A 15,660-nucleotide genomic window follows, 5' to 3' on the forward strand; every position below is an offset into this window, starting at 1 on the left:
CGCTTGTGCCTCTAAAAGTCACTAAGAGTAAACTGCCCTGAAGGAAACCTTTGTTAATATTTGCAGGTGATGATGTGACCCAACAGAAGACTCTAAGAGACTAAAACATCTTCTTCGATCTTCATTGGCCACTCAGAATCATGCTAGACTGGCTGGACCAGAGAATGTTCTGGATAGAGCTGCCCTAGTGGGAAGGTTTCCTTTTGAAGCTCGAAGCTGCCAGTGGAGAAATCTGGATGTAGGATACTGCAATGGAATGGGAGGAGAGGTGGCCTGCATTGTGTCCAGTTCAGAGGATGACACACCAAGCTCCAGACAGCCTTCATACATTATCTATTCAAATGCCCCAAGAAAAGGAAGATTCAGGCTCGGAATACTTTGGTACCATTTCCAGGAGGATTCACACTCAAGAGGCAAGACCTGAGCAAGCTACATGGCAGGAAAATAGAGGAGGAGTTGGAGAAGCATGAGCAAACAACCAGGAGACGAGCAAGATGGCTCAGCAGAAAAAGTTGCCCGCCTTCCACCAAGCCTGACCACCCGAGTACAATTCCCAGAAGCTCTGACCTCAGCGTGCCTGCTGTGGCATGCACACACCAAGGCACTTAGAAAGTAAATAAAAGTACAATTAAAAATAATGTTTTAAATAATAATCTGAGTGGTGGTACATATGACCAAAACACGCTGCCTTTTTTTTCCATGCTCTTTGTTTTTGTGTAGATACACTGCTTTTATACTGTGCAACTGCTAAAGAATAAATGATCATCTACTGAAACAAACGACAGTGGTTTGACATATATGTCAAAATACCTGACACTTGAAGAGTAAGGTGGGAATAGCAAATGTAAAAGCCTCAAGATGGCAAGACAATTGGTGGTGAATTTCAGGGGCAAAGGAAGGTGCCATGGGCAGGAGAATTGGGGACGACTTGGGAGCATCTCCAGGGAACACTCAGGAAGCCCTGTCCTTGTCACAGCCTCTGCCAGCCAGAAAGACTTCATGCCTACTCTACAGCCCCCATGAGAAGGAACTCATATATCCTAAGCTGGCCTCCAACTTCCAGCTTGCTATGTGTTATACCTGAGGATGATTGCTGGGATAACAGGCATACACGACCAGATCTGGTTTATCAATGCTGAAGACATACAGAATGCAGGGTTCTGTGCAGGCCAAGCAATCACCCTATTGGCTGAGCTTCATTATCACCAGCCCCCGGAACCACGTGGACTCTGGTGACTGGGGAAAGGACACCTGGGACTCATCAGGGACACATGGCCTGAACTCAAGGAAGTGAGGCAGGGTAGCTTGAGTCTCCTGCCCCAAACCATGTCATGCCCTCAGCCCACTAAGACAGCCTGTCAACCCTGAATCTTCCAGCTGCCAGCTTCAGGCCATAGAGGCCACCCACCCCTCGAGCTCACCAAATGCACAAACCTTCTCTGGTGACTTGGACACACAATGTTTTCCCTTCTCATCCTGCATCCCTCTCCATCACTCTTTCTCTCCCCTAGCTAGAGACTGCTAGCCTAGAGTGGCCTCTGGTCCCCACACCTTGGTCAGGGCCTTTCCTGAGCTCCTAGACACCCTCAAGATACCAGTATCTTTAATGACACCATGAAGGTGAAGAAAGCTATTCTTATGTGACCATGGCCCCCCTCCTTGAAAGTAACAGCTCAAGAGAGTCACCAGCCCTCCTATGTTCAAATAAGGGTTGAATCAGGTGACACAAGCTCTCCACACAGCCCTCCTGGCCACAGCTGAGCAGAAGTCACCTTATCTTTGTAATGGGCCCGCAGTACCCACCTCACAGCCAATGACACTCACCCATCAAGCTCTGTCGTTCCTCCTTCTTGCGGGCCTTCTGCTCAGCTTCCAGCTGCACCACAGACAGGGGTGGCCCCACAACAGGGCTGGGGAGGGCGCTAGCTGCAAATCGAGCCAGCAGGCCCAGCCCGCTCTCCTCCAGGCTCGGCGACAGGGCCTGTTCCCCAGCACCCAGCCTATAGCTACCAACGGCTTCTTCTTCCTCTTCTTCTTCCTCCTCCTCCTCCTCCTCCTCCAGCTCTTCCTCGTCATCCTCTTCTGAGCTGTCATCTGGCATGCAGAAAACATGGAACAAATCAAGGCCCTGACCTGGGCTCAAGCTGCCCCCACCTCCTCCCACCACCCACCCTGGCTCCAGTCTCTGTCCTCACCAAGGGCCGCTGGGGGAGGGTCCAGAACCAGCCCACAGTTCCACCCATGGCCCAAGGCCACACAGGGGCAGCCTGGGCGGCCTGGGGAAGGGAGAGGGGAGGCTCTGGGTGTCAGGATGGGCTTCTGGGAAGGCAGCACCAACATGCACCTGTGCTGTGGGTGGGGGACAGACACACAGACGGACAAAGACAGGAGACAGCGCTCGTCACGGTCCACACACGCGCGCACACACGCCCCGACATAGACATGGAGGCTGAGGAAGGAAACAGGAAAGAACGGAGAGGCAGAGGAGAGGAGAAGGGGAGGGAGGGCTGGGCTTAGGCTGGGGGATCTAGACAAGGGGCCTATAGCATTTCGGACAGGAAGAGGTCAGGGGCAAGGGTGGGGAGGGGGGGCTGTTGGCAGAAAACAGAATTTTATCTCTCCTTCCTGGTGACTAGGGGACCTTAGTTGTTTTATCCCTAAGCAGAGCTAAAATCTAGCACACACATAAACCCCCATGCTAGGAAACCTCTCTAAGCCTGAGGTGACCCTCCAGCCCACCAGCCTGGTTAAAAAAGTACATATAGGATCCCATGTGGCACGGCCTGGTGTGGTGGCACATGCCTGTGGTTCAAACGTTGAGGCGGAGGCAGGGGGATTGTGAATTCAAAGCCAGCCTGGGCTACATAGTGAGACCCAGTTTCAAAAAGAAAAAGGAACAGAGGCTGGAGAGATGGCTCAGAAGTTAAGAGCACCAACTGCTCTTCCAGGGGTCCTGAGTTCAATTCCCAGCAACCACATGGTGGCTCACAACCATCCGTTATGAGATCTGGTGCCCTCCTCTGGTGTGCAGACATACATGGAAGCAGAATGTTGTATACATAATAAATAAATAAAATCTTAAAAAAAATTCTTAAAAAAAAAGAAAGAAAGAAAGAAAGAAACTGTCAACTATGGATCTGGGCTCCAAATGCCCTGGGGGTGAGCAGACCAAGCCACTCAGACTAGGGAGGTGAGCCCTGCCCAAGATCAAGCCCTCAGGCAGCAGTGCAGGCTAAAGATGTCCAGTCCAGTTCTCTGCTGGTAAGAAGACAACTTCAGCCCAGCAACTGGCCTGCTGGCTCAAGGTCTGCCATCCCCTGCTAGGCTGGGCAATGGGCAGACAGAAAACAATGCACAGCTGTAGGCCAAATTCTCCAGCCCAAAAGTGAGGATACCCTATAGACTGGCTTATGACCTTCAAAGGGAAAAGGTACTAAGGAGCAGGTGGCACCAGGTGTGACATGCCTCAAGGGCTTGTGCACTGGTGCCCAAGTAGGGCTGGGAGGCAATGACAAGGTACACACATCCTAGATGTGAGGGATGGACATAGTGGTCCAACACCGCTTTCCCTACTAAAGCCCACACCATGGCTTTGTTAAAGAACTAGTGGCTGCAGATGGCACCAGGAGTGCCAGAGGTCTAACCTACCTATCCCCTATGGCAGGGAATCCTAGTTTCTGCCGGGCCAGCCAGCAGGGAGAGGAGGTGGGAAGGGAGGTGGGAATAGCTAAGGAGGGTCTGCATAGGGGCTGGAAAGAGGGAAGCAGACAGAGAGGGAGAGAGAAGGAGAGAGTGAGAGAGGCTGGTTAAGTGGGTGCGAGGTGGGAGGTGTTCCCAGAGTGATGGATGAAGCAGGCTGGGGATGCCAGCGGGGCAGGCAGGGGCAGGCAGGCAGTGCGCACTTGCGATCAATCACATTGCGACGTCACATGGTTCTGTCTCCGCCCCAGTGGGCCACAGCGGCAAAGCAGGCTAAGTGTAGGCAGACTTTTTCGGCAGCGCCTGGGTAAACCCCACATCAGGCCTCCCTGGAGTTGGCCAATTTGGGTAGGGTGGGCAGGGTATGGGGAGGGTGGCTGGCTGGGATATGGACTAGGAATTTCCCTTTCTAAAAACTCCCCCTCTGTCCTGGCTGCTCTGGTGTGCAGACTACAAGTCCAGAACATTCTTCCTAGGATTGTGGGGCAGTAGGCATCACCATCAGGGAGGCAAGTTTGAATCCCTGCTCTGGATTTCTGAGAGCCACAGTCAGACCCCAGAAAGCAAGAGCAGTTGGTCTCAGCACTTCTATGTATGTGGCAGAATATTCCAGAAGGCAGAAGTCCAGAATGGGTGCTTTTTTCCCAAGAGGGAAACTGGATTATCCTGAGGTCTCCTGTGGGCCTCACAACTGGGGTGCTTGTCAAAACTCATGCAGTGTTTAGTCTGGTTGGACCAGCATCTGAGGACAAGGAGAGCTGAGAGACCTTGAAGGGGACAGTGGTGTCAAGAATTTCTGGAATTGTCTATACCTGGATCCACAGAGCTTGCCAAGGTTAGAGGGGGAGAAATGTCCCAACAAAGACTCTCAAGGGAATGAAGGAGGGGGGAAAAAAACTTCAATGTCAATACAGGTATTTTTTTAAAATCCTGGCTCAGGGCAAGGGGTTGGGTTCTTTGACTTCCCAAAACCTGATAAAGGCCAAAGTGAAGTGCTGCTGCCGGTCCCGGTGGGGGCAGACCCCGAGGAGGGGGAGTAACAGAGAATAGAAAAGGAAAATGGTTTTTGCCTACCTACGGAGCAACGAGCCAGGCTCGGACTCAAACTCAGTAACCCGCTACGCCGTCTGCCCTACTCCCAGCCTTCGCTTTGCGTCCAAGTGCAGCGTGAGAGCAAATGCGAGAGACCGAAACAGACACTCAAAGCATCATGGGTAGGGGTCAAGGGTTGGAGGGATGGTCAAGCTGCTGGGAGGAGAAAGCAGACATACTAGAAAAGCCAATTAATGTTTTAGTACCAAAGGGGCAGGAAGGCCCTAGTACCCAAATATCCCTTTCTGAGACTTGCTCTGAATGGTAGGGGCAAGCTGAGGGGCCCTCACCCCTCCAAATCCTGTCTGGGCTATGAACAGTCCCATGGCACTGCCCAGGAGGCCTGGGAATGCCTGCTTCTGTGTGGTCTGTGGTGGAGCAGGAGGGGCTCAGAAACTTTGGGGCTGGGACCCTGACTTTAAAGGCATGTAGGGAAGGGCAGAGGTACCCTACCCCAAGTCAAGGAAAGGGAGTAAAGGGCCAGCCAGTCTCATTCACAGAAGACCAGGAAGAGGAGGCCTGTGACAGGAGATAGGCAACCTGTCTTTGTAGCCCAGGTTGTCTTGGCTCAGGTATTTCAGGAACAGCCCCAAAAGGCACCAGGCTCTTTTGTGCCATCACTCAGTCAACCCAAAACCCATCTCTGCCAATTTGGAAGACAGGTGTGGGAGGGGGAGAGAAAGTTGACCAGGAACTGAAGGGAAGACTGGAAGATAGGGGTGGAGTCCTGGCCCCAGGGCAGACCCTCCTATGACCCCCTCCCCACATCTGGGGCTATACCGGGTACTGGGTAACACTGACACGCTTACTCTAGCTCTAAAGGGAATTTACCCTGGAGCAGCCCCTAGCCAGGGAGTGATGAACAGTCTCACTCTCTTCCCTTGCAGGGACATTTTCTGATTGAAGGGCCTGAGGGCTCTGAAATTTCTAACTGCAGGCTACAACTCTGATGTTGGAAAAGCAGGAGCCAGAATGTTCTTTGGCCTACGCTGAGCTGAGGCCAAACCTCAGTCCAGCAACCCCCAAAGAAGACGATTTTTGACCTTCAATGTGGCAACCAAGCCAACACTTTCAAATCGAACAAGGAAAAGAAAAAAGAAAAAAACAAAAATCAACGAGATGGCCAAAAGCCTTCACTCTGTGCTGCCCGCATGCCCTTCAAAACAGAAAGGTGTGTTAGCAAACAAGTATTGGTAATTGTTGTTCTTGCTTTTTTTTTTTTTTTTTAACCACTGGTGGGTAGTAGCAGAAGCTTCCAGAAAAATAAAACACAGACAAGCAGCTTAAAAGGAAAAAAAACAAAAACAAAAAAACAGATAGATGAAACAACACTTGACTGTACACCTGAAAAATGGAATGAATGCCAAAGACACCAGGGATATTTGAATAACAGAGCATCGGTCCACCCATGTCTATGGCTTCTGGAGGAGGGAGGAGGAGCGGGAAGAGAGGAGGGGGAAGGAGGGGTGAATGAAGGGGAAACGGCAACCTAATGTCTAGTTAAGGACATAGCAAGAGAAACGAGGCACACAGTTTAGTTAAAAATGAACTCGGTATGTTTAATAAAGCTTGGCATTACCAAAATCGCGGTACAAACAGCAAGTCACACGCCCACACAAGAAGTTCGTTTTTACAAAATGCTCCTTGGGTAAGCCTCCGCCAGGCTCATGCCAAGAGAAAGCCCAGGCCGGCCTGGGGGTTTTGGGGAGGGCAAGGTTAGGCTTTTGGATTGGGGGAGGGGAGACCCTTGGGGAGGGCCAGTGGGGTGCAGCGGGAGGAGGGAGAGAAATTCTGGGAGACTAAAAACAAGTCCGTGTAAGAGCTCCCTAAGGGCTGGCCAGTGGTGGTATCACAAGTTTAAGTAAAAATAAAAAGCGAACACAAAAAAATATAGGCGGATAAGGCAGACTACGCTGCCAAAAACCTAGACGGCTACAGCCATCCCTGCTGTGTGCACACACTCTCGAACGCTCGCTTGCTCGCTCTCTCCCACTCACTCTCGCTCTAAAAACATGGAAGGTTATTTTGTGTTTGGCGCTAGTAACCTTGATCAAAGGAGTCCTCCTCGGAAGAGTCGCTGAAGGAGGAGCGGGCCTCTCGGAGCAGCAAACAAAAGGACTGCTTCCTGCTGCTGGCCGCCTTGGGTTTCAAAGTCCGGGGCCCGGCCAGGCTCCTCTTGGTCAGCTTAGGGCCTGTGCCTGGCTTGCTGTTCTTGGTCACCATGCCACACAGGAAGGATGAGGTCAGTTTGGAGCTAGAGGGGCCTTGGGCAGACCACTCGTTCTTCGAGAAGTCTTCATCATCTTCGTCTGAGTCCGTATCTGCAGTCAAAGTAGGTTTCATTTTTTTATTTTATTTTGCGTGTATGCATGTGCGGTGTGTGTGCATGCGTGTGTGGAGAGTACATGTGCATGTATGTGTTGAGTATGGGAACCAGAAGTCAACCTTGACCTTGGATCCTCAAGTTCCTGCCACCTTTAAAAAAAACTGCTATATTTTAGTTTCTTTTGTGTGTGTGTAGTGTTTATGTGTGGGGGCATGTGTGTGGCAAGGAACACACGAGAAAGCCAGAGGACAGCTTGTGGGAGTCAGTTCTCTCCTTCTACCTATGGGTCCAGGGGATTGAACTCATGTAGATTGGTAGCAAGTACCTTTTACCCATCTCACTGGCCCTACCTTGTTCTCCAAGACCTGGAACTTGCCAAGCAGGCTAGGCTGGCTGGCCAGGGAGCCCCAGATGACCTCCTTATCTATGCCTGCCCAGCATATACTATCACACTTGTCTTCTATGTGGGTGCTGAGGATTACTGGATTCTCTTGCTTGTACAAGTACTTTCCCCACTGAGCCATCTTCCCAGCCCTTCAAAGTAGGTTTTAATACAGGTAAGTTGTGGAGTACAAGGAGGGGGCTGCCGTCTTTCTGTCCTGTCAGCGGCCCTGAACACAGAAATGTGATAGGACCAAACGACAAACTGTTCACAAGCCCAGCTCTCCTCTGATCTGTTTTGAACAGCCTGGATTGCCCAGAAAGGCAGCCCAGGCCCTTTCCTCTGCTGCTGTCACCCACCTTGGGGACACCCACTTCTCCAGCTATTGGGTATGAGGCCTGGAGGCAATGACATGAGAGCAAAATTCTGAGGAAGAACCTTACAATTTCTACCAGCCAGAAAGAAGCATGTGGTCCATGTCCACCCTACACATGGCGCACACAGCCCAATGGCTTTCTTAAAGAGGGGACACAGCTGACAAGGACCAACCCTATGTATCTCTTGCTGTAGGTGAGGGCATTCACAACAACGTAGTGATCCTTCAGCCAGCGCTCCCCTCCCCCACCCATCCCTCTTTTCCGTCAGAGGGCCAGCTGCCCGGATTACCCGTCAATGGCTTTCTCTAAGTCTCTGGTCTAAACACATGGTTGTGTTGCCAGAATTGGGAAGAGAGCCCAACAAAGAAGGCTCTTTGGTCCCTTCCAACTTCAACCCAAACATACACCATCTTGAGCTATTTGACACTGTTGCTGGGCTGTTGAGCAAGACAAGAAGAGCCACACAGCCAAGACAGTAATCCCTTGATCTGCTAAGAACCCACGCGGAACAAGATGAACATGAACACACACAGCTACAGCCTGGCAGCGCCTACAGCCTTCAAGTCCAAGAGAAACATGCAGGGGCACAGGGGTGTCCCTAAAGCACTGTACCACTGTACTAATAAGTTCCACTTTCCACCACAAAGCAGAACCTCAACTTCAGGGTGGCCACTGAGTCTGGTGGAGGATGTCAAATCCCATCAAACCATCAGTTTTTTTTTTTTTTTTTTTAGCCATAACTCTGTGTGTGTGTGTGTGAGAGAGAGAGAGAGAGACAGAGAGACAGACACAGAGAGAGAGAGACAGAGAGAGAGAGACAGAGAAAGAGAGAGACAGAGAGAGAGAGGTTGCCAAGCTTGCTCAGTGAGTGCTGCTACCCACTGCACCATCAGCCCCTCTCATGTATTCTAACTTGGTCCTTCCAAGACCACAGCTACCTGTAGGTGACACCAACTTAACCTCCCATAAGAATACAACAGATATGATTCGACATTCCGGCCCTCCAACCCCAACTGGAAAAGCAAGAGGCCACCACTCTCTTCCAGGTGGCTTCCACAGTCCTTCTTTCCTTGTGCCTGTTTGTGAGCAAGGACCTAAGTGATTTGGTTGTGAGGAGCACTGAGCTAACACCATTCAACATGTTCCTGGTGCATAAGGCTGAGGAGGTGCACAGGCCTTACACCCATTGGAGCATCAGTCCTGGGGACCCACAGGTCAAAGACAACAGAAATGCACGCTTACACAAAGCAGCAACTTAACCCTGTGGCAGGCACAGCATCACCTCCCTGCATGTGAGCAGACTCAAGGCAGATTACACCCCAGGAAGGCCACAACAATGACTGAACTCCAAAGCTCATAAATGCTGTGAGTTTAAACTACTGCCTTAATCCCAGAACTCAGGGGGCTCATGAGTTAAGGCCAGCCTTATTTACACAGTGAATTCTAGGCCCACCAAGGCTACATAGAGAGACCCTATCTCCAAAAATGAGGGGGGGAGATGGGGGAGGGATGGAGGGAGGCAGGCAGGAAGGCAGTTAAGCACTTCCAGAGGACCCAGGCTCTGTTTCAAGTATCACATGGTGGCTCACAACTGCCTGTAACTCCAGATCTAGGGAATCCAATGTCCTTACCTCCAAGGACAAGCACCCATGAGCATACACACACACTAAAAAAAGTTTTGTTTGTTTTATTTTTTGAGGCAGAATTTCTCTAACTCTGGCTATCTGGGAACCGGCTCTGTTGACCAGGCTGGTCTCAAACTCAGAGATCTGCCTGCCTTTGTCTTCTGAGTGCTGAGATTAAAGGTGTGTACTACCACTGCCCAGATTTAAAAAAAAAAAAAAAAAAAAGAAGGCACATTAAGTGAGCTGGGCATGGTGACACATGTCTGTAATCCCAGCACTCTGATGGTGGAGGTGGGAAGATTGAAAATTCAAAGTCAGAAGCTGGAGAGATGGCTCAGAGGTTAAGAGCAACAACTGCTCTTCCAGAGGTCCTGAGTTCAGTTCCCAGTAACCGCATGATGGCTCACAACCATCCATTATAAGATCTGGTGCCCTCTTCTGGTGTGCAGATATACATGGAAGCAGAATGTTGTATACATAATAAATAAATAAATAAAATATTAAAAAAAAAATAGAGCACTGGCTGCTCTTCCAGAGGACCTGAGTTCAATTTCCAGCACCCACATGGTGACTCACAACCATCTATAATGAGATCTGGTGCCCTCTTCTGGCCTGCAGGGATGCACACAGGCAGAACACTGCAGGCATAATAAATAAATAAATAAATAAATAAATAAAATTTTTGGAGATTTTCAAAGTTAGCTTGGGATAGACACAATGTAAAGACCAGCAAAGGCTATGTAAAGAGGCCTTGAAATGAGAGGGAAAGTGGAGGGAGACATGGAGATACAGCGAGCTGGCGGTCAGGGCTGGGGTCTTGCTCCTGTCTGGCAAGCATTAGACCCTACATCGACTTCTCAGCACTACCAGCAAAAAAAAAAGGGGGGGGAAAATATATGTCTTTTGTTTTTCAGTTGACACTCAAACTCACACACACATATCCCAGGAACCAAAGTCTAGCAAAGTCTAAGACACTGAATCTGACAGAAGACAAAAGCACACCCTGAGGACAGCCAGTGCAAACCTCTGTGACATGGGACTGGATGGGAGAAGTCCCTCCTGCCTACTGAAGCGCCTGCATCCTTGGTATCTGCCTGTCTTGGACATCAGGTACAGAAAGAGTGAGCACCCAATTTTCTTGGCAGGCAGAAGGCCAGCACCCAAAAAGGCCAAGGAGCACTACCTTGTTCTGACAAACCAGTCTCTATGTAAATGCAATAAAAGCTGAGTCAATCCCTCGGTCCCACAGGCTTCTCCATTTTCTTGGCTCCTTAGTCACACATGACTATAGCAGTAGACAAGGCCAAAGTGAAAACAACATCCAGGCAAGGCAGTGAGCTGTCATGGGCAAGCGGATCAAACAGTACTTGTTTGCCCCAATTTGTCTTTTCACACTTAGGCCCATAGCCATCTCCCAATTCCTCCATAACACATTAATACCACCACCCATGGCTGCACTTCTGCCCGGAATAAATGACAAACTTCCTGTAGGCAATGGAGCCCATCACCTCTAGAACTCTAGGCTGAGTGTCTACAAACTCTACAGTGCAAAGCGAGCCACTGACATCCACTTTTACCAATCACAAGTGCCTGTCCAATACCACACCGGCCGTTCACTGGCCATTTCCGTTATGGGGACACCCATCTGGCTCCAGGCATAGTGCAATGCTCCCAAATACCCTGAAGTCCCTCAGAGGAGGGCAAGAAAGGTTAAGGAGAATGTAAGATTAAGCGCTGACAGTGCGTAGTGGTGCTGAAGGCAATACTTACTGTAAGAGTGACTGCTCACTTCCGAGGCAAATGGAGAATGGGCAGGCTTGGGCTGGCCTCTGGCCTTGAAGCCCCCCTCCATCTTCCTGGCTTTGGCAGCCCTTTTGTGTTTACCTTCTCTGGAGGGTTTCAGAGACAAGCCGAGGCCTTTAGCCAACGCTTTCCTGTCCTTGCCCAGCAGGCTGTCATATGGTGTCAAGAACCTGCCACAGCCCCCACTAGCTTTAGACTTTCCCCCAGGACTGTCGGAAAACTTGAAGGGTGACTTCAGCTTGTCTTGCTTTGTGAGGGACAGGGCTCGGTCTAGCTTGCTTGCTAACTGCTCCTGGTCACTCGCCATCTTCTTCTTCTTAATCTTTAGCTGGGGAAGGAAGGTTGGGTCACAGATTAAGACATACAGCCAAATAGGATAATGAGTCTGAGGTCACAATGCTTACGAGAGGGGCTAATGCTTGTCCCGTGTCCTCTCAACTCGTGGCAAATTGCTTAACTTGTCCTCAGTCCTTCCATCTAAATAAAATGGGCTACCTGTGTCTATCACTAGACTACTATGAAGATAATCAGGGTAAGGTCCATAAAATACTGATTCAGACCAGTGAGACAGCTCAGCAGGTAAAGATAGTTGTCGCTAAGTCTGAGGACCCGAGTTCAATGCCCTAGGATCTACATAATGAAGAAAATAGATTCTGACCTCCACACATACCTACACACGCACGCACGCACGCACGCACGCACAGTGCAAAGTTAAGAGAGATACTGTAATACTCTTGCAAAGGACCCACATCAGTTCCCAGCACAACCTCCTGTAACCAGCACCAGGGGATATGATACTCTCTTTTGGATACTGTGGGCATCTATCTACACTAATGCACACACATATCCACACATAGCCACACATTTAAAGAAAACAGAAATAAATCTTTTTAAAAATAAATAAATATATCGGGCGGTGGTGGCGCACGCCTTTAGTCCCAATACTCGGGAGGCAGAGGAAGGAGGATCTCTGTGAGTTCGAGACCAGCCTGGTCTACAAGAGCTAGTTCCAGGACAGCCTCTAAAGCCACAGAGAAACCCTGCCCCGAAAAACTAACTAACTAACTAACTAAATAAATAAATAAATAAATAAATAAATAAATAAATGCAACAAATAAAGCACTTGTTAAAAACACCTAGACTGGGAGCTGGAGAGATAACTCCATGGTTAAGTGCACTGTCTGCTCTTCTAGAGGACCCAGATTCAATTCCCAGAACCCAAAAGGCTGCTCACAGCTGTCTGTGACTCTAGTTCCAGGAAATCTGACACCCTCTTCTGGTCTCCATGGACAGTGAACCCATGCCGTGCACAGACAAACATGCAAGCACAACACTCGGACATATAAAATTAAAAAAACAAAAAATTTAAAGATGCCTAGCCTAGTAATCACTTATTAAAAACGGTTACCATGGTAACAATCCTAGCTGGCAATGTTTTTCCCATCCTGGCTTTCCACAGCCCTGTCTGGGAGCGCCTATAGAAGAACTTTCAGAAAACAGGGCTACAGATGGGCGGGAGAAGGTAGCTGATGAACTGACGAGAGCCAAGACTAGAAACTGAGCCCAGAGCACAAATCTGCTTCACATCTCAGCCTCCCACAGCAGCTGCCGGAGGCTGCTGCTCAGTCTAAACCAGCCTGTCCAAGTAAATGGGTCAGAGCTGCCAAGAAAACGGCTGGAGTGTGCCTTGGATGCCTAGACCAGGGAGACTGATTAGAGATTTCACAGATTAAATTTCTCCTTGCATGTCTATTGCCAACGGTAGTCATTTGTTGCAATGAAATGTGCAGTTTCAAAGGCATTAACGCTCTGCCATTTCAGGGCACTAGCTATATATTTTTAATCAGGTAGCATTTGCAGGGGGGTGGGGAGTTTGGGACATCGTTGTTAAGATAATTAACAAATACATCTCTCACCTCAGAGGAAAAGAGATCCTGATGCTCAAAAAACTGGCAATCTCTTCATGCTTTTATTTTTTTTTTATTTTTTTTAAAATGGAGTTGACTTTTTTTTAAAGATTTTATTTATTTATTATGTATACAACATTCTGCTTCTGTGTATAACTGCACACCAGAAGAGGGCACCAGATCTCATAATGGATGGTTGTGAGCCACCATGTGGTTTCTGGGAACCGAACTCAGGACCTCTGGAAGAGCAGTTGTTGCTCTTAACCTCTGAGCCATCTCTCCAGTCCCTCATGCTTTTATTTTAAATTTTATTTATTTATCTACTTATTTGTTGGCTGGTTGCTGTTTCCGTTTTTTTTTCAAGACAGGATTTCTTTCTCTGTGTATCCCTGGCTGTCCTGGAACTCCACTCTGTGGACCAGGCTGGCCTTGAACTCACAGAGATCTGCTTGTCTCTGCCTCCCAAGTGTTGGGATTAAAGAGGTAGAATTTTATTTATTTTGATTTTCTTTTCCTGAGATAGGGTCTCACTATAAAGCTCTGGTTGCCCTGAACTTGTTAGGTAAACCAGGCTGGACTCCAAGTCCAGAGATCTGCCTGTCTCTGCACACACCACCCTGGTATCTTTTTAACTTAGTTTTATTTTTTGCATATGTATGTGGGTATGGCATGCGGGTTGTATATAAGGGGCCACACACGCATTTGAATGCAGGTGGAGGGTGACAGCCGGCATCTTCCTCCTTCACTCTACTTACATGCGGAGGCAGGGTTTCTCACTCAAGCTACGACTAGACCCAGAGTTGGCTGTTCTGGCTTGTCTCAAAAGTCAGCTTGCCCCAGGAACATTTCCAAGATGGGGAATCACAGACCATCCACCATGCCCACCCAGCTGTGTGAGGGCTTTAGGGATCTGAAACCCAGTCACCACACTTGACCATCAAATGCTTTGCCCACTGAGCCATCTCCACCTCCCCAACCTGACTATCCTCCCCATCCAACCCCTTTATGTGACATTTCACCTCTGATGGCAAAAACAAAACACTCTCTTCCCACCAGGGTTAATGAGGAGACACATCAGCACAGCATTCACAAACAGGGTCCCTAAGTGCATGGTCTCAAGGCTCTGTGGAAATGAGAAATTACCCCTGGAGAACTCAGACTGAATCACAATGGCATCAAGCCCAAGGTGCTCATTAAACCATTACCCGCTAAACAATGGAGTAACCACTATTTGGTTACACACTTTCGATCTAATCTCCTACTTGCTTAAGCAGTGTCTCAGGTCTCAGTGCACACAAACTGATGTAGTTTTTAGCCCTACCTCGGCCTCCTGTTACTTTGCCAGGCCTTGATCTCTCCTGGGCCTTCCTTTTCTAACATTTCTCTGTAGCAGTAGGGACCAACAGCCCACCATCTCAAGGTTCACTGTGGTATGACCTCCAGCCCTCTAAGCTGAGGACTGTGTCCCAGTGAGTCTACACTATTGAGTTTACTGACCTGACTCATGAAGTCAGATGAGGATTCATGATCATCCCAGCTCTGGTTCCTGCTCCGGGCTTTCCCCATGCCGATGAGGGCATCTTGGTCCTCCTCAGGCCCTTTGTGTCTCTTCCTTATTCCGGTTCCCAGCTCATAGTCATCTGATGTCAGCAGGGACTTGCTGCTCAGCCTGAAAGCCAAACACACCATGGGGGGTCAGCACACCTTAGCCAGGCCACACTCAAAGGAAGGGGGTCGTCCACCCATGTGGCCCTCAAGGGTTGGACTACAGATGTGGAAAGAAACAGTGATGGATACCAAAATGACGAGTATGGGAAGACAGGTGGATGCTAGTGGATGAAGTACAAAGAGAGAAGGGGGAAAAAAACCTTCAAGTCAGCATCCTCCACAGCCTCTCTCTTACATGGTTTCAGACTCTCTCTTTCTCTCTCTCTCTCTCTCTCTCTCTCTCTCTCTCTCTCTCTCTCTCTCTCTCTCTCTCACACACACACACACACACACACACACACACACACACGGGCCAGTAAGACATATCTATACCAAAATTGCACCAAGCTGGGGAGTCCTGCACTGGGCCCCCTTTTCTGGAGAGCAGGGACATAGAAGTGTCTCTCAATTTGTGAACCTGCCTGATTTCCAAATGCTGGGGTGACAGGCAGGTCACCACACCTCATGCATGGGGTTAAGAACCCAGGGCTTCATGCATGCTAGGCAATTGCTCTACCCACTACACTATATCCCCAGTGCCTACGGCATAACTGTCTTTTAAATATGTGAGGAAACAGAAACTGGGATGCTCCAAAAAGCTGACATTAGGCCCAATGCCACGGAAGTAGTGGAGCTGGAAGTAAGCATAATGGTGACACTCCTGATCACCAGGCCTGCATTGCTGGTGGCCCTAGCTGCTTTATCTATTTCTCTATAGCCTCTCTTCTATCCTCTCCTGTGG

At 49.3% G+C, this 15,660-nt stretch overlaps 1 protein-coding gene across 1 annotated transcript in view; it reads right to left on the reverse strand.

Annotated features, from left to right (window-relative positions):
• The window catches only part of Tnrc18 (trinucleotide repeat containing 18), a 94,162-nt gene that overhangs the window by 24,276 nt on the left and 54,226 nt on the right, over nt 1–15,660 (reverse strand). Inside the window, 4 exon segments of the mRNA XM_027413546.2 lie at nt 1,825–2,094; nt 6,837–7,112; nt 11,272–11,632; nt 14,709–14,880. Coding sequence (XP_027269347.1) covers nt 1,825–2,094; nt 6,837–7,112; nt 11,272–11,632; nt 14,709–14,880 — 1,079 coding nt within the window.

The sequence above is a fragment of the Cricetulus griseus genome, chromosome 4 (assembly GCF_003668045.3).
Source record: "Cricetulus griseus strain 17A/GY chromosome 4, alternate assembly CriGri-PICRH-1.0, whole genome shotgun sequence".
NCBI classification, from domain to species: domain Eukaryota; kingdom Metazoa; phylum Chordata; class Mammalia; order Rodentia; family Cricetidae; genus Cricetulus; species Cricetulus griseus.